Source organism: Tamandua tetradactyla, chromosome 11, assembly GCF_023851605.1.
Source record: "Tamandua tetradactyla isolate mTamTet1 chromosome 11, mTamTet1.pri, whole genome shotgun sequence".
Taxonomy (NCBI): Eukaryota; Metazoa; Chordata; class Mammalia; order Pilosa; family Myrmecophagidae; genus Tamandua; species Tamandua tetradactyla.
In genome coordinates, this window is record NC_135337.1 from 90456003 (window position 1) to 90476411 (window position 20409).

A 20409-nucleotide genomic window follows, 5' to 3' on the forward strand; every position below is an offset into this window, starting at 1 on the left:
AATTGTTTAATTATTTGTACTTTTCATGCCAGAAAATAAAAGTTCAGAATCTTACAGTCTAGGGTGTGTGTGCGCCACGCGTGGAGGGCAGCGTGGAGGTGGTGGCAGGGCTGGGGTCTGCCCCGGGGTTGGGGTGGGTAGGGGGTCTGTAGTTGTCCCATGGACCCAGCCAAGCCCCGCTCTGGTGGAAACCCAACCCGAGGGAGGGGGCCTCTGATGAGTCCCACGGGGTGCCAGCCTAGTGGGGGGGTAGCCCCTGCACAGAGCTGCTCCCCCCCCAGCCCCCTCCCATTTCCCACACGAGCAAAGTGAAGCCCAGACACAGACTGGGGGGGGGTTTGAGAGCCACGTTTATTGTTTCCAGGTCACAGGTCACATCGCTTGCTCTCCAGGGTTGGGGAGTGAGAGCCCCTGGGTGGAGGGGGGATGGGGGATAGCCACCAGGGAGTGGGGGTGGCCAGGGAGAAGCGCCTTTAATCCATCCTGGAGGCCACTGGGGCCTGAGATGGTGCTCAGCCCTGCCTGGTGCCCCCCCACCTCCCAGGGAGGGTGCGGACTCCCCCAGCCCCTGCTGCTGTGCGCCCCCCCCCGGAATGGGCGAAGGAGGGATCCAGGAGAGCTGGCCTCGGTTCACGGTTCACCGGGAGAGGAGCAGGCTCAGGGCATGGCGCAGGCGGGTTGCGGGCCTCGAGGCCCTGGGGGAGGGGGTGGGGGAGCCCCACCCCCGGCCTAGAGCTCGTCGTGGTTCTCAGCGGGGGGCTCGGGGGGCGGCTCGGGGCAGGCGGCTGGCGTCACCAGCTCCATCAGGTACTCGCAGCGGCTCGGCTCGGTCGTGCTGGTCACCACCGTCTCCTTGCCGCAAAGCAGCCGCACCTAGGGGTGGCAGGCGGGGGGGCTCGGGTGGGCTCGGCGGGGCCGGTGTCCCCCTACCCCCCAATTCCGCCCCCCCCCGCGGGCACTCACGGTGGTGGAACGGTTGGGGCCCTGCCAACAGCCCGTGCCCTGCTCGTACTTCATAGCGCTGAACTTGTCGTGGTTGGGGCCGGCCCAGGAGCCCCACGTGCTGCGGGGACCAAGAGAGCACTGAGGACGCCTGCGGGGGACCTGGGGGGGTCCTAGGGGGGGCCCAGCCTGAGGTCACACTCACCCGAGGTTGGTGGCTGCACCGCCGAGCTTGGGTTTCTGCGAGACCAGCTTGAAGGGGCACAGCCGGTAGATGTACCTGTCGGGGGTCAGGACTGTGGCTGAGGCCCAGGGACCCCCGCCTCCTTACCCCCCACACACGCAAGGGGGCTCCCAGGCGCCTCACTCCCTCGCCAGGGTCCACACCCCCCCAGGCCTGCGGCCCCCTCCTGCTCCCCCCACCCTCTCCGGCGGCCGGGACCCCGCCCGCCCCCAGCGCCCCCTACTCGTTGGTGGTGAGCTCGTAGCACTGGCTGTAGAGGTAGGCGAACTCCCCGCTGGGGCCGAAGTCGAAGGAGATCTCCTGCTCCAGGTTCCTGGGAGGGCAGGCGGGGGCGGTGGGCGCACGGGGACCGGACCTGCCCCCCATCCCCGGGGCGCCCCCCGCCCACGGCCCCCGTCCCCGCGGCCGGTACCTGATGGTCTCCTCCATGTCCTTCAGGGAGCGCTCGGCCTCCTCGAAGCTGCTGCGGGCGGCCTGGGCGGCTGGGGGCGGGGCAAGCGGGCGATCCCAGGCGGCCCCCGCGGAGGTGCCGCCCCCGCCCCGGCTCTTCCCCCCCACGCCCGCCCCCGCCCCGCGGCACAAACAAGCCGCCGCCCCGCGGGAGGGCCCCTGGAGTGCCTGGGAGAGGCAGGTCTGCCCAGGGCTCCAGACACCCCCTCCCCGCCCCGAGGCCGCGGGGGCTTCCCCGGCCCCTCCCCACCCCGCCCGACCCTCACCGTCGATCAGGGCCTGTGTCTGCTCGTCGTAGGGCGGCATCTTGTCCTCCTCGGGGGGGCTGGCCGGCTGGGGAGGCACAAGCGGGGCTGGGGGCTCCTGGGGGAGGGGCAGAGTTGTTTCGGGTGGGGAGGCTCCCCTGCTGGCCCCTGCCCACCCTCTCCCCGCCCCCTACACACATGGGGCTGCTCCCCGGGCGCCTCAGCCTCCTCCTCTTCCTCCTCCTCGTCTTCCTCCTCCTCCTCCTCCCCCCGCTCGGCCTCCTCTTCCTCCGCCTCTTCCTCCTCCTCCTGGGGGGGCGGCGAGGGCGCTGGTGGCTGCTCCTCCTGGGACTCCGTGGGCTCCGCAGCAGAAGGCCCGGGTAGGTCGGGGGGCAGCACCTGGCGGCAGGTGTGGGCAGCCTCAGTGTCTCCGCCCCTTCCAAAGGGGCCTGGAGGGGAGGGATGGATGGACAGCTGGGGGGGCCCTCTGCAGAAGGTACCCAGGTGGCCCAGCTGGCCAGGGTGGCTGTGTGCCAGGGCTGTAGGCAGTGCCTTTGTGGGGAAGCAGGGGCGAGGTGGGGGGGGCTGGGGGCAGGACCACCCCTCCCCACCGACCTCGGAGCGGAACTTGTCCCTGATGGCTGCCCAGATGCGGTCGGAGAAGGCGGCAGCGTCAGTGTGCGTGGCCCCCTGGAGCAGGGCCTGCAGTGCATGGGGGACGAGTCAAGAGGGGCCTCTGTGCTCCCCCCACTCTGGCCTTGGGCTGTAGTACCAGGCACAGGGGCTGGGGTGAGGCCAGAGGGGGGATTGGTGCAGGCTCATGGAGAGGAAGATGAGCCCAGGGCACAGGGCCAGGGCAGAGCATGACCCCCACAGGGAGGGCCGGGTGCCCGGTGGGCAGGAGGGACCCAGGAGGGTGGAAGACTGGGGAGCAGGCCGGGTGGGGAGCAGGGGAACCTGGCTCCATCCTGACCAGGGTCCAGAGGCAGCTGCCACGACCCCACCTGCTCCCCCTGGGTCCCATGGGTGGCCCTGAGGTCACCCTCCCGGGACGTCCCAGCCCAAGACAGGGTACCTGTGCCTCCCCTTCCGAGAGCACCCCATCCCCGTCCGTGTCCAGCTCTGGGTGGGTCTGCAGCTCAGCCACCGAGACCCTGTGGGGACACAGGGTGAGGCAGGTGGGGAGGGGCTGAGGGGCCCTGGCCAGCTGTCTGGCCAGGTGGTGGGGGTCCTGGGGACTCAGGTTCTGCCCCCTCCCCCTTCTACAACCTAGGAAGAGGCTCAAAGGAGAGAAGGAAAAAGAGGAGGACCTAGGCACTGGACCCCCCAGGGTGTCCTGCACCCCCCCACAGCATCCTGCCCTCCCCCATGGGTCCTGCTCCTCCCCCCAGCACAGGCCAGGGAGCCACCCCACCTGACCCACTTGGCTACATGCAGCCCGGGATCCTCTGAAGCCCCTTGCCTCCCTTTCATCTGCTCAGCCCCCGCCTAGGGCTCCCTGTGCCCTCCCCCATGCCCTCCCCACCCCCCAGCACAGGACACCTCTGCTACTGCTTCCTTGCTGAGAGGCCTCACCAGGTTCCTGGGGGTCCCTTTCCCTAGTGCCTCAGCTCTGTACCCAGGTTCCACGTGAGCGCAGGGGAGTCTGGGGGACCAGCGAGGGGCAGGGTGGGCAGAGGCGGGGGCAGGGCCCAGGCCAGGGACAGGGCTGGCCACTCACACGCCGTCTGCATCGTCGTCCAGCTCCTTGAAGGCTCCGGCTGCCAGCTCCTGCTCCCGCTGGGCCCTGGCCACCGCCTGCTGCTCTGTGGAAGGGCAGCTCCATCACCCTCTGCCCTGCCCGCTGGCTTCCCCCACCCCAGCACCCCCTCTGTGCAGGGCCGATGCTGGGGAGGCAGCCTGGGACGAGCTGGGTCAAGGTTCCTGGCCTGCATGGGGGAAGGACAGGCAGGAAAACAGCCGAGCTATCTGGTTCAGCAGGGGCAGGGGCTCCTGGGGTGGGGGTGGGGGGGCACTGCCAGAGGCTGGGGCCTGCCTGGGCTTGAGGATTGGTAAATGAGTAACAGGGGGACAGGAGGGTCCTGGGAGCCCTGAGCAGTGGAGGGATGCCCCGAGTCAAGCTGTCGCTGTGGGGTGCGAGAGCCCAGAGAACAGGGTGGGGTGCAGGCAACTGGTGCGGGGGTGATGGTGGGATGGGAGTTGGGGGGAGAAGGGCCAGATTTGGGGTAAGAGTTTGAAAGTGGCACCGACGGGGTTTACGACAGGTCAGGTATGGGGAAAGAGAGGGAAAGATACCTTACAAGGTTTAGGGTTTGAGCAAGTGGAAGGGTGCCCAAATATAAGCAGGCAGAGACAGTGCGCAGGGCAGAGCTGGGGGGAGACGCACTGGGTGGCATTAGGTTGGCAATGTCCCAGGGGAGAGGCTGAGCTGCAAGTAGCATGATGCCCAGCACTGGGAAGATGGGGAGATAGGCAGGGGGATATGGGGGGGGGGGGTGAGGGAAGCATGCGGGGTGGCACCCGGAAGCTTCATGAAGTATTCCCCGAGAGCTCACAGAAAAAGCTGTGACCAAGATGGAACCCTGGAAACACCCTCTGAGCCTCTCCTCCACTGGCCTTAACCCCACCTAGCCTGGTGGAGGGTAAACCAGCCAGGGCAGTGGCTCCCAATTATTAAGCTCTTCCTGTATACCAGGCCTTGGCCTGCCCTTCCCCTGACATGACCACGTGCAGCAACAAAGCCAGCATTTCCCGAGCCCCACTATGGGCAAAGCAGCCACAACGGTGGCTCCCAGTTATTAAGCTCTTAATGTATACCAGGCCTCAGCCTGGCCCTCCATTGACATGAACATGTGCAACAGCAAAGCTGGCATTTCCTGAGCCCCACTATGGGCCGTCCAGGAGAGCCCTGACGCCCTGGCAGCCATGCTGACCACTGTCCCTCTCACGGATGAGGGGCTTGAGGCTTGAGCGGGCAAAGGGAGCTGCCCGGGGACACGGTGCTGCCGAGTAATACAGCCGGGGCCAAAGCCAGAGCTCATGCCTGTCTCCATCATCCTTTGGGAATCTGGGTCAGGATATGGCATGCTCCCCCGACTGAGGGAAGGCACCCCAAAAAGGTGCCCTAAGGAGAAGCAGGGGTGCGTTTGCCAAGACACATGGCCATGGGCAAAAAGGTAAAAACAGAGGCAAAGACGAGACAATGGTATCCACTTGGGAAAAAAAAACGGCCTGGCAATTCTGCTCCTAGGCCCAAGCCTCAAAGAAATGAAAGCAGGGAGGCCAGCAGACATTCACACGCTGATGTTCACAGTCGCCGAAAGATGGAAGCAGCCCAAGTGTGCATCCACGGATGACCAGATAAACAGAAGGTGGTCTGGCTGCTCGTGGAATGTTATTCAGCCATAAAAAGGAACAAAGTTCTGATCTGTATCACAGCACAGATGGACCTGACAACACTGCACTGAGTACAAGAAGCTGGATGCCAAGGAACAAATACTTCCTGATTCCACTTAAGTTAGGTTTTCCAGAACAGGCAAATTCAGAGAGTAAAAGTAAATTACAGGTTACCAGGGGCCAACAGGAGGGGAATAGGATTTGACTGCTTCCTGGGTCCAGAGATTCTGTTCGGGGTAATGAGAAAGTTCTAGAAATTGTGATGATGGCTGCACAACTTTGCAAACAAACCTAATGCCACTGAACTGTTTGCATAAAAAGTGGTTAAAATGGTTACATTTTAAGTTATTTTACCATAATAAAAAGAGAAAGAGAGACAGAGACAGAGACAGAAATTGCCTGGCCAAAAAAGCACCAAGGACCTAGCGCCAAAAGATGAATGATAAAATGGGGGAAATTTTTCATCTTGAGATATGGGGGTAGGTTGAATCGGGCACACCAACAAATACCTTAACCCTATTTCATCTTAACCTGTCTCCCTGTGGCCAAGAGAGGAGCTGTTGCAGATGTTATTTTTAGTCTAGAAGTGCTTCACTGAAGGAGGCCAGCCTCAACCTGTATTTCTGGGGGGTCTTACAAAGAACAGGAAGGAAGTGGTATTGGAAGAGAAAGGAAAGAACATTGCCCATCAACAGAGGCAAAGACAGAAGCCGAGGAACCCCAAAGATTGCTGGCGGCCAGCCCCAGAATGCCAGACTTTGGGGTAAGAGCTTCACCTTGCTGATATCCCAATTTTGGACTCCCCCTGGCCTCAACACCGTGCATTGATAAATTCCTGTTGTTTAATACCACAGTCCCTCTTTGTTTTATCACTTCCTCAATTATTCAGCATAAATAAATAAATCAATCACAGGGAATACAGATGTGTTTTTGAAAGGAAGAAATAGTGCAGGAAACTCTCGGCCTTCTTTTGGGGCCCCAGTCACATCCCATGTCTTTCGGCCTTGGAACCAGGGCCACCCTTCAAAGCCCGAGAGGGGTGACCCTGTATTGTGCCCAGCCCCGCAGAGGGCTGACCTGGTCCCCAGCTGCTGGCTCCGAACCTCAGGAGGGCAGAGGACAGGGGAGTGGGGGCAGTGGGACAGGAGGGTAAGCCCAACGTGCTGCTTGGCTTTCCCCAAAGTCGTCTCGAGGGAGCAGAGTGCGGGCAGCAGTAGGTAAAAGAGGGGCGGCAGGGGGACCGGGCACAGGGCATGGGAGACTCAGCCAGCCCTTTCCTGGGGGGAGCTGGGGAGTAGAAGCCGGAGGGAGAGGGTGGTGGCAGCATCTTCAGGGAGGGCTGAGCTTGGGAATAGCTGTTTGAGCAGCAGCAGCTTGAGCTTGCTTATAGATGGAGGAAAGGAACCAGCCAAAGCTGCCCAGGTGAGAGATGAGACAGTCCAGTCACAGGACCCAGGTCTCCAAGGTGGAGGTGGAATCCAGGGCCGAGGGGAGGAAGGAGGAAGGAGGGAAAAGGGGATGCTGTGCAGAAGGTACAGACCCAAGGTCCGGGGAGTATTGGGGCATGGATGGCTTTGATCTGCCTTCAAGCTGCATCCAAGAAGTTATCCCCTTCTCTCCACCTCCAGGACCCCCCCCCTCCCTGCCCCAGCCCTATCACCTCCTCCCTGCTCCCTCAAGCCCCACCTTTGTCTCCCACGGTGTGTTCCCCCTGCAGCCACCAGAGGGCGCCTATGAACACTCTAGTCAGGTCAGGACCCACTTCTACTCATAAGCATCCAAGGCTCCCAGATCAACCCAGGAAAAGCCGATCCCCGCCCCAGACAGTGGCCCCTGAGGTTCTGCACAACCTGCCCCACTGCCTCCCTGCTCTCCCCTCCCCCAACTCTCCTCCTCCCCCACTCCCACCAGCCACACAGCCTCCTCACTGCCCCTCCAAACCCAGACAAGATCGCACCGCAGGGCCTTTGCACCTGCTCCTTGTGCCTGGCTTGCAGCCTCCCTCGTGAGCAGGGGCTCAGCTAACACTCACTGGCTGGACTATGGGTTACAAGAAATCAGGGAGAGCCACTTCACAGAGAAAGGAAAGGAAGAACAGAGCAGATAACCAGAAAGGTGGAGCTCAATGGCATCCCAGCTCTTGTTGGCCACCTAGTTTCCAGTTACAAGCTTTTGGGTAACAAGGGCCACACCGCTGGATCCTTCTGGTAATGCCTTTTCCTTGACTAGCTTGGAAGGACAAAAGAAGTGGTCATGTGGTGACTGCTACCCATTCTACCTGGCTTCCATGGAGCAGACTGTGCACCCGACAACTGAGAAAAAGGCCAAGGTGTCAAATTTCTAGCCATGGCGGCACAACCATCCACAGCAGAAAACAAAAAAATTTCACTAGACAACGCATAAAAAAAATCATCATCTTCAAACCAACCAAGGACTGACAAGATCATAAGACCTGTCAGGGCCAAGCAGAGAGCCAGGAAGATAAAACAGTTGTCGGTTTTGATGAGATCTCATGAGATAAGGCAGACTGAAATCAGAGTCCAAGGTGGGGAGACGAGTGGGAAACAGCCCCCCTGCCCCTCCCGCCCCCAGCAACTAAGGTTTGATGCCAGAGGATTATCCCATCAGCACTGGGCTGATCAGGAAAAACCCAGCTTCTGCACAGATCTCAGCTTGCACACTGCTGGGGGGCTCGGAAGAAACTCAGGCCTGGAATTTGGAGGGAGAGGATCCCTGAGTAGTAGTAGTGTGCCCAGATACCAGTCAGAAAGAAAAGTCAGTCCTCCCTGGAGAAGGATCCCCTAATCCTAGTTCACAAATTTGTTACTACAGATAACTTTCAAATACGATGACCAACACACAGTCAGAGATAACTAGGCACACAAGGAAATAAGGCACCATGATGGAAAACCAACCAAAGCAACGGATACAGAGCAAGAGTCTTCTGGATGCAGGAGTGAAAGGCGAGTTCTCTGGCCACCCTGTGACGTACCTTCCCACAGCTTCCGGTGTTGTTCTTTGGCCTCCTTCTCTGGCTTCTCAGCTTCTTCCTTCACCGATCGCAGTGTCTCCACTTGGTCCTCCAGGGACTTCTTTCCAGCCTGTAGCTCAATAAGCTTTTTCTGGATGGGCAGAAAGTAAGAGGCCAGCTCTCCTCCGGCTCTGCTTCCTCTTTATCACCTGCCACCTCCCTGGCTCTATTCCGCAGGGAAGTTGGGGGAAAACTGCTCTAAAACACAACCCCCACTGGGTTTTTCCCCTTGCACAGGTTCCCAGCCCTCTGGAGCGAAGCCCAAACACCTCAATGTAGCCCACGATGGGTGACCAGGCCCCTACCCCTTCTCCAGCCCCATCTGTCCACCCCCACCTCAAACTGCTGGTTCTAGCTGTCCTGAACGACATTCAGAGCCCCCAGTGCTCTTCTGCCTGCTGTTGTTTTGCTCAGACTGTTCCTCCTGCCTGGAATACTCTCCTGGACTCACTCTGAATTACCCTACAGATTTCAATTCTGGCAGAAGCCTCCTCTTCTAAGGTATCACTTACTCTCAATATAGGGAGGGGGGGAAGGGGAAGGGGATGTGGGGGGCAAAAGCCTGGTCACACAGGGCCCGCGCTTCCCTTTTCTCAGCAGCCCTGGATGCCCTTTACTCATCCCACGTGATGATGAACCCAAGGTAGGAAAGATGGTTCCAGCCTCCTGGGCAGTGCACGGCACATCCTGGGCCTCTAGGTGTTTTCACCAAGAAGGAACAAGTAAGTGTGCTAGGTGGGCTCTGACCTAAGGATGGGGTGCGGAGCTGCTAGGATATTAGCCTGAGCCCCCACAGGACTGCTTTCCTCCCGCAACCTTGGCCAACACTTCAGTCTGGCTTCCTGCCAGGATCCTCCTACCTCCCCAGGAGGGCAAAGGTCACCTGGCACAACCCCACTACATGGCTCTCCCCACTGCCTCCCCTGAACTCGGGAGGAACCTGCCTAGCCAGGCCATGGGGTGGGAGAGAGACCCGGAACCTTCCATAGGCAGAGAAACACAGCCGGAATTTCACTCAGCAGGTCGGGCTGGGAGCAGTGGTGAGACTAACCCACTGAACGGTCAAAGGGGGTGTGGGGTCAGCAGACAGAGCGGGGAGGGCCACACACCCGGGAACCCAGCTTCTCTGGGCCCCTGCCTGGAGCACCCACCCCACTGAACTAACACAGCTACTGCCAGCTAACGCCAAATCAGTCCTCCGCGCAGAACTGGGAAGTTAAACGGTTGCCAGCTCCATCTTATGCTGGGGAGACCAAGATGCAGAGAGGCGGCCCTACCGTCCCCAGAAGGTGGCAGAGCCCCTCCAAGCTCTGCCTACTGCTTCCCACTCACTAACTGCTGAACCCACCGCCACACCCCCAACGGACAAATGAACACACCGAGGCACAGATGGGATGACTTGCCCCAGGACCACTCATTTGGAGCAAGTATGAAACCCCAGCCCTCGGCAGCCCTTGAGGTCTCGGGCCCAATCCGTCCTTGGGGGAGGGGACCTCTCACCTCCTTCTCCTCGCGGGTCTTCTTCCAGTCCTCGATGAGAATCTTCTTAAGGCGGAATCCCTCACGGGTAACCTCCGCCATCTGCTGCAGAGTCTCTCTTTCCTTCCGGCCTTTCTCCCTGGGGTGGGGGAACACAGAGGCAACACCAGGGGTGCTAAAGACCCACCGCGCCTGCCTCTTTCAAAAGGGCTCAGCCCACCAGGTCCCCCACTGGAAAACGCTGAGAAAGCAAACCCACTGAGAGTCTCACTCTGCCTCAGTGCCCTTTTTCCCTGTCCTTGCTGGGAAGTCCAGTGGACAGGGTTTGCCCACCTCGGGATCAGGGGAAGACTATGGAATGCTGGGAGGTGGGTTAGAAGTCAGAACCCAAGAGAGATATCACAGAAATCAGATTCTCCAACAAAGAGGCAAATCTGGCCAGCAGACATGTTACATTAAATCCACACTCTACTTAAAAACATCTGAAATCAGGGTGGGCCACGGTGGCTCAGCAGGTAAGAGTGCTTGCCTGCCATGCCCGAGAACTCCCGGTGCCTGCCCATGTAAAAAAAAAAAAAAAAAAAAAAAAAATCTGAAACCAGGAAAGGTTAGTTAAGTAACGGGAATTTCAACTTCTCTGGAAAGACAAAAACAGCCCTGTCACCTGCCAAGAACTGACAGGTGCTGTGGGCAGCTATCCCTTTAGATGCCACAAGCCCCACCACAGCACAATGCCTCACCCTCAGCCTGCTTCTGTTGTTTATAGTTACATTTTCAGGCTGCACCACAGAGCATAGCAATGAAAGGGATGGGACCTGGCTTCAGGTCCCGGCCCTGCTATCTCCTAGCTACCACTCTGGGGAAGTCATTTCCTTTTCTGAACTTCAGTTTCCTCATGTGTTGTTGAACAGGGAAACACCTGCACCTGCTCCCAGGACAGAGTGAAAACCAGTGATGCAGGGCTCACAAGATGCCTGGCACAGAGTGAGCCCTGGACACACAAAAGCAGAAAAGAGAGGGGACCATGGCAGGGAGAGGGGGAGAGCCCAAGGTCCTAGAGGGACCACCCACATACTTGCAGGTATTCTCACAGATGACACCACTGTTGTATTCGTCTGTCCCGTCGCAGCAGTCTGAGGGAGAGGCAGGGCCATGATGAGACCTGGCAGTGCTTCTTTCTCCCCTGCCCCACGCACACCTTTTTCCCTGGCCCTGGTATGTCCTCACTTACCACAAATCCCATCGTTGACCCGGTTGGAGGGGATGTACAGGGGCTTATAGCCTGTGTTGGTGCAGTGGAAGCTGCCATTAGGACAAGCAGCCGTGCCTGTGGGGAATGAGAAAGGGTTTGCAGAGAAGGGTTTCCCACACATCCGTAGACGGAGCTCCCGCCCCCACAGGCACACAGTGAATACAAGAGATGTGGGAATAACTAGTGCCGAGTAAGGGAAGAAAACAGTAACACACTCAGGGCCTGAACAAAAACTTCCTGTGGCTCTCTCCTGCCTTGTCCCGCTGAGGCCCTTCTACCCCACCTCTCCCACCTACCTCGGGATATTTGCACACGTTGGCCCCTCTGTCTACGGCACTCTTCAGGATTCAGCTGTGACCCTCACCTCCTCCGAGAAGCCTTTCCTGACCATGAGCCTGGGCTGGGGCCTCTCTGGGGTCTGCCCTCACCACAACAACGACCACTGAACACCCATTTCTGAGCCTGCTTCCCCCAACTCCACAGGGAGCCAGGTAGGGCAGGGCATTCAGTAGGTATTCAATAAATGCATGATGAGTGAAGGGAGAAAAAGCTCACCGGGCTCATCTGAGCCATCCTTGCAGTCACAGTAATCGTCGTTGACCTGATCAAAAGGGACGGTGGCAGAGCCGTCCAGGCAAGTGAAAGGCTTGGACTCCTCATAGAAGTGATGGTCTGGGGAAGAGAGCAAGAGGTTCAGTCCAGAGCCGGGAGAGACCCCTTCAACCAAACACGATCTCTGCTACTCACCTACTGCTACCTTCCCTACCCAGGAGCTAGGAGGAAACTGGGGCGAAGGCAGGAAATGCCTATCCCAGGAGTCAAAGGTCAGCCCTTCCCACACCCGACCCCAATCTCCAGCCTGGCCGGTGGGCGAGCAGGGGGACTCACTGGACAGGGACACGCCGCGGGGCCGCTTCACCTCCACAGCCAAGCAAAGGGGCGGCGACAGCAGCAGCAGCAGCAGCGACAGCAGCAGCATCTCGTTCAGAGCTGTGAGGCCGGAAGCAGGTTCTGTGGGAGGAAGGAGGCTGCGGGTAAAGGAGCTTTGCCTCCACGCAGGGGCGAGAAAGAGGCCACGCGCCAGGGGGCTGCTTCCAGTCAAAGGCAGGCCAGCCTTTCTCCAGCCAATGGGGCTCCTCCATTGCCTCCGGACAATGGGGAGTTCCTTTTGCTTCCGATATTGGGACGGGGGCGCAGGGGGATCCCCAACCCTAGCCAGTGGAGGCGAGCATCACTTTGCTCCAATCGGCGATGGAGACTTTAAAACCTCCGTTCCCGCAGAGGGTGGGGAGACTGGATTGTCCGATTCCCGCCAATAGGCCGAAGGGGTTAACAGTGTCCTCCTCCACAACCCTACCTCGGATCGTCCACGATAGGAAATTGGGGTGCCCTCCCGCCTGTTAATTCTTTACCTATATAAAACGGGGGAAGGGGGGCCAAAGGTCAGTGCACACCGCGCCCCCCTGGCCCAGCACCCTCGGTTTCTGCTGCAAAAAGAAAGCGGAACACTCTGGGGTGCGTCACTTCCGGTCGCACGCCGCGCGTCCCGTACGGCAACTCGGCCCCGCCATGTTGGGGGTGGCAAACGTGGCGCGCCAAGAGCTGGGGCGGCCATCTTGGGTAGGGCTGGAAAGGCTCGGAGGGGATGGTTCTGACGGCTCGCGCTTAATGGCGGTGCGTGGTGCCTCCATCTTGGGAGTGGCGACTCCTGCAGCCGGAAAAGAAGGTTTCCGATAAATGCCCACGAACCCCGGTCGGGGTGAGGGTGGGGGGATGGAAGGAGCGCGTGAGGCCAAGATACCATCCCGCACCCCATGGCCGCGCGCCTCTGCCCCGCCCTCTCTCGGGACCGCCCTCCTCCGTGCCGTGGCAGCGAATGAGAGCGGTGGCGTGGAACGCGGGCGGTTTCCATGGAAGCGCCGTGGAGGGAGGAGGGGGGAGGTATCTCCTAGCAACCGGGAGATGCTGCGAGGCCCCGCCAAGCGGTGGGAAAGTGCATTTCCAGAACCGGAGGAACTCGAGCTGCCAGATCCCGGACACTCGCTCCCTAACCCCTAGGGGTCTTCGGGCCCCACCCCAATCATGTCGAACCCCCTGTGCAGGGCAGCGTCCGCCAACGTCCTTTCGGGTCAGGACCAGGCGGCGACGTCCTCTTCCAAGGCCAAGGGCCGTCGTTCTCAGCCCGCGGGCGGCCACCCCCGAGGCAAGGGGGCAGCCCTGGCCTGGCCCCCCCTCCAATTCAAGGCGGGGCCCTCTCTCCGCAGCGGGACGAAGGCCGCTGTGGATTCGCAGATGATCGAGTTACAAAGGAAGATACAACTCTTAGGTAAGACGGCCCCAGAGGGTACATAAGCGTCAAGGTTCACCTGTCTTTTAAAACTTTTCCTGGAATCCAAACTACTGGAAGGTATTTCACACTTGTGTGTAATTTAAACTGCTCTGTTTGCATGGGGTGGTGCAGACCATGGGTTTTAGAGCTGGATTTTATGGATTCAAATTCAGGCTCTGTATATACCAGTTATTTGACCTTGGGAGACTAAGAGTAACCTAATGGCTCTCAGTTTTCCCATCTATAAAATGGGGAGAGAAACGATACAGTGCCTGGCACTATACAGTGTGAACAGTGGTTCTCAAAGGAGGAATGATTTTAGTCTCCAGGAGGCCATTTGGCAATGTCTGGAGACATTTTCGATTGTCACATTGGGGTGAAAAGGTACTGGGGGGCATCTTCTGGGTAGAAGCCATGGATATTGCTAAATGTTTTACAATGCCCAGGACGGTCGTCCCTCCCCCATCCAGCCCCAAGTGTCAGTCATTCTGCAGCTGGGAAATCCTGGTGTAAAACTTTCATTGTTATCAAGGGATAATCTTACATAGGGGTGGAAGGTGTGGGCTCAAGAGTAAGACTGCCTGTGACCTACAATGTCACCAGCCTCTCTGAGCCTCAGTCTTCTCACCTGTAAAGTGGGCATGGTTATAATGGCACTTCTTGGTATGGGATAACATGATGTCTCGAAAGCTTTTAGTCTTAGGTGGCATCCCATATGTAGTACACGCTCAAAGGGAGGGCTTGTTATTGTATTATGTGGACAATTGCAAAAAGTTGGGAGGCTTCCCTTTCTCTCCCCTCCCCCACTCCCTGCAATGACACTCTACTCCATTGGTGCCTGCCCACCTCACCTGTCCCAGAGGGTGACCGGAAAGCCTTTTATGAGAGCTCCCAGTGGAATATCAAGAAGAACCAGGAGACCATCAACCACCTCCGCGAGGAAACCAAGGCACTGCAGCTGCAGTTGAGGGAGCTTCTTAAGGTAAGGGTTCCAAAGCACGTGGGGGCTCCCGGGCTGCCAGTGTGTGGCCTCAGGTGGAGGTGGCCTGGGTAAAGGGTGAGTGAGCTCGTCTGTTCTCAGGGAGATGAGAAAGTGGTCCAGGCAGTGATTCGAGAATGGAAGTCACAGAAACCATATTTGAAGAACAGGACCGGCCAGGTTTGCTTCCAGTCCCCATCTCTCTCCCACCACTGGTCATCACTCCCAGCACCACCATCCCCAACTGGGATCCCTGCCTCCAGTCTCATCCTCTCCAATCCCCTTTGTTTATTCACTCAATAAAATCTTTATGGCCTGCCAACCATGTGCCTGGCACAATATTAGGTGCTGGGGACCCCACAGTGAACAAAACAGACCAAGTCCCCACTCCCCGGAAGCTCACATCACAGTGGGGGAACAGACAAAAACCAAGGATGACAAATACAGAAACGAGGTAATTTCCAGGTGTGAGAAGAGAAATAAAACAAGAGGACATGCTAGACAGGGCCTGGGGCAGGGTTTTGCTCTTCTGATTGGGTCAGCATTGGCCAAGACCTCTCTCTAAAGGTGGTGGTATTTGAACTGAGAATGGATCAGCCAGAAAGGAAAAGATCTGGGGGGTGGGGGTGGGAGAAAGCACTCCAGGCAGAGGGGACAGCAAGTGCAAAGGTCCAGAGGCAGACTCAAAGTTTAGAATGATGGGAGCACGGGAAGTGGCCAGTGTGGCTGGAGAGCATGTGTAGGAAGGTCAGCAGGGGCAAAACTGTGCCATGGACCTAGCCAACCACAGTGATGTGTGCAAATTTTATACTAAAAATCAGAGAAGTGGAAAATGGACCAGGAGGAGGCAAGATGGGAAGCAGAAAGAAGTCATCAAGGGAAAAAGAGGGTGTTGGCTACAGTAGCATAAGAGTGGTGGTAATGGCAAGAAAGTGGTCTCTGGTGAGAACCTTTGAGATAGAACACAGAATTCGCTGGCAAATTGGATATAGGTGCGAGAGAAAGAGAGAAGTTGAGGATGGTGCGAAGTTTTGGGGCTTGAGCATTTGGAAAGATGGACCTGTGTGAGCCAAGATAGAGAGATGTGAGAGGGGAAGCCATGGAGTGGGCAACAGTTCTATTTTGGACATTATGATTTTGAGGTGTCTGTGCAGATGCCTGAGTGGGGGTGGGGGGGACAATGTATATGTGGATATGAGCCTGCAGTTCAGGGGAGAAGCTACATTTGGGTGTCATCGATGTATAGTGGCTTTTTAAACCCAGAGGCTGGATAAGCTCACCAAGGGGATATGGTAGAGGAGAGAGGAAGCCCAGGGACTGAGCCTAGAGTTCTCTCTCCAAAGGCAAAGGAGACCGAGAAGGGGCAGTCACTGTGGTGGGCCAGAAGCTCAGAAGTGAGGATCCTGAAAGATGCAAAACTTCTCTGGTGCAGGGGGTGGGGGATCAGCCAGGCTAGATGCTGCAAAGGGGCCCCAGAGACAGATGTGGGTCAAGATCTGGGAGAAGGAATAGATGAGGGAGCCGGTAGAGGCATGCTCAGGCCCGGGCTCTCCCCACTTCTCTCTCCAGCAAGCCCTGGAGCTCCTCGACCACCGGCTGAGTGAGAAGGTGAAGCAGCTGAACGCCCTGCGGCACGAGGTGGAGCTGCGGCACCGGTGGCTGGAGGAGCTGCAGCTGCAGCACAGCCTGCGCGAGCTCGAGATGGCCGAGGCGCAGGACTGCAACACTGAGGTGGCCAAGGTGGGGCCGGCGGGGCGCGCGGGGGGGTGGGGGGCGGGCTCATGCGCTGGGCGGGGTGCTGGGGGAGGTGTGGGGCCTGATGGTGGGCGGGGGTGGGGAGGGCAACTCAGCCCTGCCAGTCCTGCCCTCCAGACCATGCGGAACCTGGAGAACCGCTTGGAGAAGGCCCGGATGAAAGCGGAGGAGGCGGAACACATCACCAGCGTGTACCTGCAGCTCAGGGCCTATCTGCAGGTGGGGACTGGGACGGCCGTCGGGGTGGGGGTGGGGCATGCAGGCCTGGCGGGACTGCCCGTCCCAGATCTGTCCCTCCCCATCCCCCAGGAGGAGAGCCTGAATTTGGAGAACCGTCTGGACTCCATGGAGGCGGAGGTGGTGCGGGCGAGACAGGAGCTGGAGGAGCTGCAGGTGGTGAACCGCGAGGCCATCAACGCCCGCGACATTGCTAAGGTACCCCTGGGGATTCTGTTTCCCGCCCCAGATTCCCATCCCCAGCTCTGCTCCCACGCTCCATAGCTCTGTCCCTGCAGCCTGGCCTCAGCGGTCTAGGGACTGAGCCCGCGCGACTCCAACCCGTGCCACTGATACCCCCCCCCCAAGAACCAGCTACAGTATCTGGAGGAGACCGTGTTCCGAGAGCGCAAGGAGCGAGAGCGCTACATAACCGAATGCAAGAAGCGCGCTGAGGAGAAGAAACTGCAGAACGAGCGCATGGAGCGCAAGGTGGGCGCCCCAGGGTGGGGCGGGGGGGGGGGGCTACAGCGGCCTGGACTGCCGGGTCCGCGCCTCTAGCCTAGACCCTTCTCCCCACCCCACCCCACCCCCGTACCCTTCTCCAGACCCAGCCCCGGCTCGGACTCCGCCTCCGTCTCCTCCCTCATCACTGACCCGCCCTCTCCCCGCCTACTGCCGGGTTTTCGCACTGTCTCCAGCCCTCCCCTTATTCAAGGGCCCCAGTTTTGCTTTGCCCACCGGCCTCTGCCCTAGACCGAAATCTGACACCTCCCTCTAGCCCCGCCCCTTCCCAATCTGACCCCACTCTAGCCCGCCCCTTAGCTGCGGGCTCCGCCCCCAATCTGACCCCACCTCTAGCCCCCCCCTTAGTTAAGGGCGCCGCCCTCGCCCGTTGACACCCCTCCCCTCTCCGGGTAGGCCCTAGGCCCCAGTCCCTCATTCCTGACCCTTGCTGGGCTCCCGTATCCGGCCGTCTTTTCCCGGGGATGGCGTCTCCCGGCCCGGCTTACCTCACCCATCCTCGGCCTCCCACCTAAGCCTGGGCCCCGGAACTGACCCGGGTCCTGACCTCTACCCGAGAGCAGACCCAGCGTGATCACGTGCTGCTGCGTTCGGACGAGACGATTCAAGACAGCGTGCGCTCCAAGGAAGAGGAGCTGCGCGGGCGCTGGGACATGTACCAGACCGAGGTGCTCTTCAGCAAGGTCAAGGACGCCACCGGCGTGGCCGACACGCATGTGAGTGCCACCCCGAGCTCTGCCAGCGCCCAGCCGCGGGCCCGAATTGAGCCTTTTCCTGGCTGGTAAAGCCTCCATGCCAGCCGCGCCCCTCCTCGGAGTCAGTTCTCCAGCCCCCTGCTTTTCTGCAGAACATGTGCGAGCTGTCTGCGCACTCTGTCCTTTCTTCTCTTCCTATTCTCTCTTACCCGGCATGCCAACTTAGGAGCTGGGACTTTGTCTCTCTCTCTTTGTCATTTCTGCATCCCCAGAGCCTGGCACCCAGCAAATCACCCAGGACCACCCTTAGACCCTAACAGGCTGCCCCTGCCCTGTGTCCCGCACTTGACACAGGGTACCTTGAAAGTTTATGCCCCACTCCGTGCCTCATTTGGGGTCCAAGGGCATCTGCGCACACCGCTTTCCCTCTTTCCCCTTTGGGTGCTCTCCAACCTTCTCCCAGGTTGGGGTTGGGGAATTCTGCCAAGGGATCGCTCCTAGGCCCAGAAGGCCCACCTGGCGAGATGGCCCTTAGGGTATTTCCCTGCGTGGGGATTGCTCGACCACACAATCTTGCTAAGGGGCTGATTTTTGCAAAGCAGCTGCACTCCCCATTAGACCACTAATTCTGCTCAGCGTGGTAATTTCGGGTGACTCCAATTCTTTATGTAGGCAAGGAAGGACCCTGCAAATATTATTTGTTCCCACCTGCACGTGCTTGGGGTGTCCCACATATGGCTAGGCAGAAGTCACCAGCTCAAGCCACCAATCCTGCGTGCTGGGGAGAGAGGAGGCGGGGCGCACCTGGGCCTCCCCAGGCCCCGGCGCTAACTGGGGGGTTGGGCCGCCCGCAGTCGGTGGTGCGGCGGTTCCTGGCCCAGGGTGACACCTTCACGCAATTGGAGTCGCTCAAGAGCGCGAACGAGCAGACGATGGTGAGGCTGAAGCAGGAGAAGCAGCAGCTGCAGCGGGAGCTGGAGAACCTCAAGTACACGGGGGAGGCCAAGCTGGTGAGGTGAGGCCTCCGCGCCCGAGGGAGGATGGGCAAGGGCTGCGAGTCCCGGGTGCACCAATGGCGGCTTCCCCCGCTGCCTGCAGTGAGCAGAAGGTGCACACTGAGTTGGAGGGGCGCCTCAAGGCCGAGGAGCAGCGGCGCAGCGAGGCGCGGGAAGAGCTGGAGAGCACCACGCGGGCAATGCAGGAGGTCAAGGCCGGCCTCGAGCACCTGGCGGGCAAGCTGAACCACGTCACCGTGGTAGGCCCCGCCCTCGGGAGGGCCCCGCTTTCAGCAAGAAGCCCCGCCCCAAAGCGCGCGCGCGCACACACACACACACACACACACACACACCGCGTTTTCTCCCAAGGGCCCAGAACTTCAGAGTCCCTGCCGACTTAAAGCCCCGCCCCCAAGGGAAAAATCCACCCTGCCCTCACCCATAGGGCACCTCAGGGACCCTGCCCCTCGAAAGTCACGCCCTCGAGAGAAGCTCCCGCCCCCCAGGCCGGCGAGGCCCCGCCCCCGGCTGACTGACTCGACCCCGCCCCCGGCGCAGGAGAACAGTCGCTTCTCAGGGAAGGTGTTGGACCCCAAGGCGGGTGACTACCTGGAGGACCTGCTGGGCCTCGTGGAGGAAAAGCTGCTGCGGCTGCAGGCGCAGTTCGAGAAACTCGACGTGCAGGAGATGCTGCGCCACATCGCCGAGCGTGAGGTGCCCGCGCCGCCGGGGATCGATGAAACCGGGAACCGGGGGTGGGGGGCGACCTTGGGGAGGCCAAGGGAGGCGGCCAAGGAGCAGGGAGGAGACTGGTTTAGGAGGTTGAGGTGAAGCTGAGGACCAGGGGGTAAAGGCGGAGGAGCCAAAGGGGCGGGCCCCGGGTCTTGGGGGCGGGCCCTGAGATCGGGGCGGGGCCTGAAGGCGAGGAGGCGGGGCCGGCTTGGGTCTCCCGGTGCTCTGAGAGCTAGGGACGCGGCCCGCCGGTGGAATAAAAACTAAACCGGGCTGGAGACCTCGGAGTCGGGGAGGGGAGGAGGGAACAGGAGCTGCCCGCCCACCCTTCTCCCCGCCCCCTCCAGTTCTACGCCATCCTGGAGGGGAAGCTGCCGCTGTACAACACCCGCATCGCTCTGCCCCAGGCCGGGACCAAGGACAAATTCTTCGGTCAGTGCGGGCGGGGAGAGGGGCGGGGCGGAGGGCCAAGGAGAGGGGGCTGGGAGGGGAGGGCGGGGCCAGGGACTGGGGGCCCTGGACTCCCTCCACTTTCCCCGTTACTCACCCTTCGTCCCCCCCAAGACGAGGAGGAGAGCGAGGACGACGACAACGACGTGGTGACCCGCTCGGCGCTCAAGATCAATTCTCAGAAATTCATCGAATCCCGCAGCAAGAGGCGCAGTCGCTCGCGGAGATCCTAGACGCGACCTCGCGCCCACCTGGCGCCTCCGGGTCCCTTCCGAGCCCCCCCGACATTCCCCTCCCTGGGGGTCCCGCCTCGGGCCCTCGGGGGCCCCCTTCACGGGCTGAACGGGGCCCGGGCAGGTTGCGGAGCGGGCCGGCGGCACCGGAGAAGAGGAAGGGGACCGGGCCGGACATTCCCACACTCAGTCTCCCCAGGCGGCGGGCCTCGGAGTCGCTCAATAAAGGTCCCCGACCAGCCCCTGGGCGTTCGCCTCTGCTTGGCCCTGCACCCAAAACGTCCGCTCCCCCAAAGCCGGGGCCTGGGGCGGGCCGCGGCCCCCACGCACTGGAGACACAGCTGGCGCCTTCCCCCTCCCCAGAGATGAAAAGTTCACACACACACACACACACACACACCTCTGGGTGGGACCTGCTCTGAGCTTGAAAACGCACCAGGGACCCACGTCCCTGGGGACGC

At 60.1% G+C, this 20409-nt stretch overlaps 2 protein-coding genes across 4 annotated transcripts; one reads left to right on the top strand and one right to left on the bottom strand.

The window, feature by feature from the left end:
• Positions 1-332: 332 nt before the first annotated feature.
• Positions 333-12926, bottom strand: PRKCSH (PRKCSH beta subunit of glucosidase II). Its single transcript, XM_077121740.1, has 18 exons — positions 12851-12926; positions 12452-12747; positions 11928-12050; positions 11595-11711; positions 11019-11114; positions 10863-10920; positions 9809-9926; positions 8270-8399; positions 3602-3686; positions 2957-3035; positions 2497-2583; positions 2080-2280; positions 1903-1999; positions 1599-1668; positions 1410-1499; positions 1148-1222; positions 964-1063; positions 333-873 (listed from the first exon to the last, which is right to left on the bottom strand). The coding sequence occupies exons 3-18, from the start codon at positions 12016-12018 to the stop codon at positions 730-732; spliced, it is 1638 nt and encodes a 545-aa protein (XP_076977855.1). The 5' UTR covers positions 12019-12050; positions 12452-12747; positions 12851-12926; the 3' UTR covers positions 333-729.
• On the top strand, positions 12213-20189 carry ODAD3 (outer dynein arm docking complex subunit 3). 3 transcript variants are annotated; one of them, XM_077121739.1, is made up of 14 exons: positions 12216-12765; positions 13304-13365; positions 14229-14350; positions 14450-14527; positions 15917-16087; positions 16220-16321; positions 16412-16537; positions 16688-16810; positions 17407-17559; positions 18393-18553; positions 18637-18793; positions 19092-19247; positions 19613-19697; positions 19830-20189. In XM_077121739.1, the coding sequence occupies exons 2-14, from the start codon at positions 13332-13334 to the stop codon at positions 19946-19948; spliced, it is 1587 nt and encodes a 528-aa protein (XP_076977854.1). In that variant the 5' UTR covers positions 12216-12765; positions 13304-13331; the 3' UTR covers positions 19949-20189. The 3 variants fall into 3 exon arrangements, with proteins under 3 accessions (XP_076977852.1, XP_076977853.1, XP_076977854.1); XM_077121737.1 differs by having other exon boundaries at positions 12213-13365; XM_077121738.1 differs by having other exon boundaries at positions 12213-13365; positions 15917-16078.
• Positions 20190-20409: the final 220 nt, after the last annotated feature.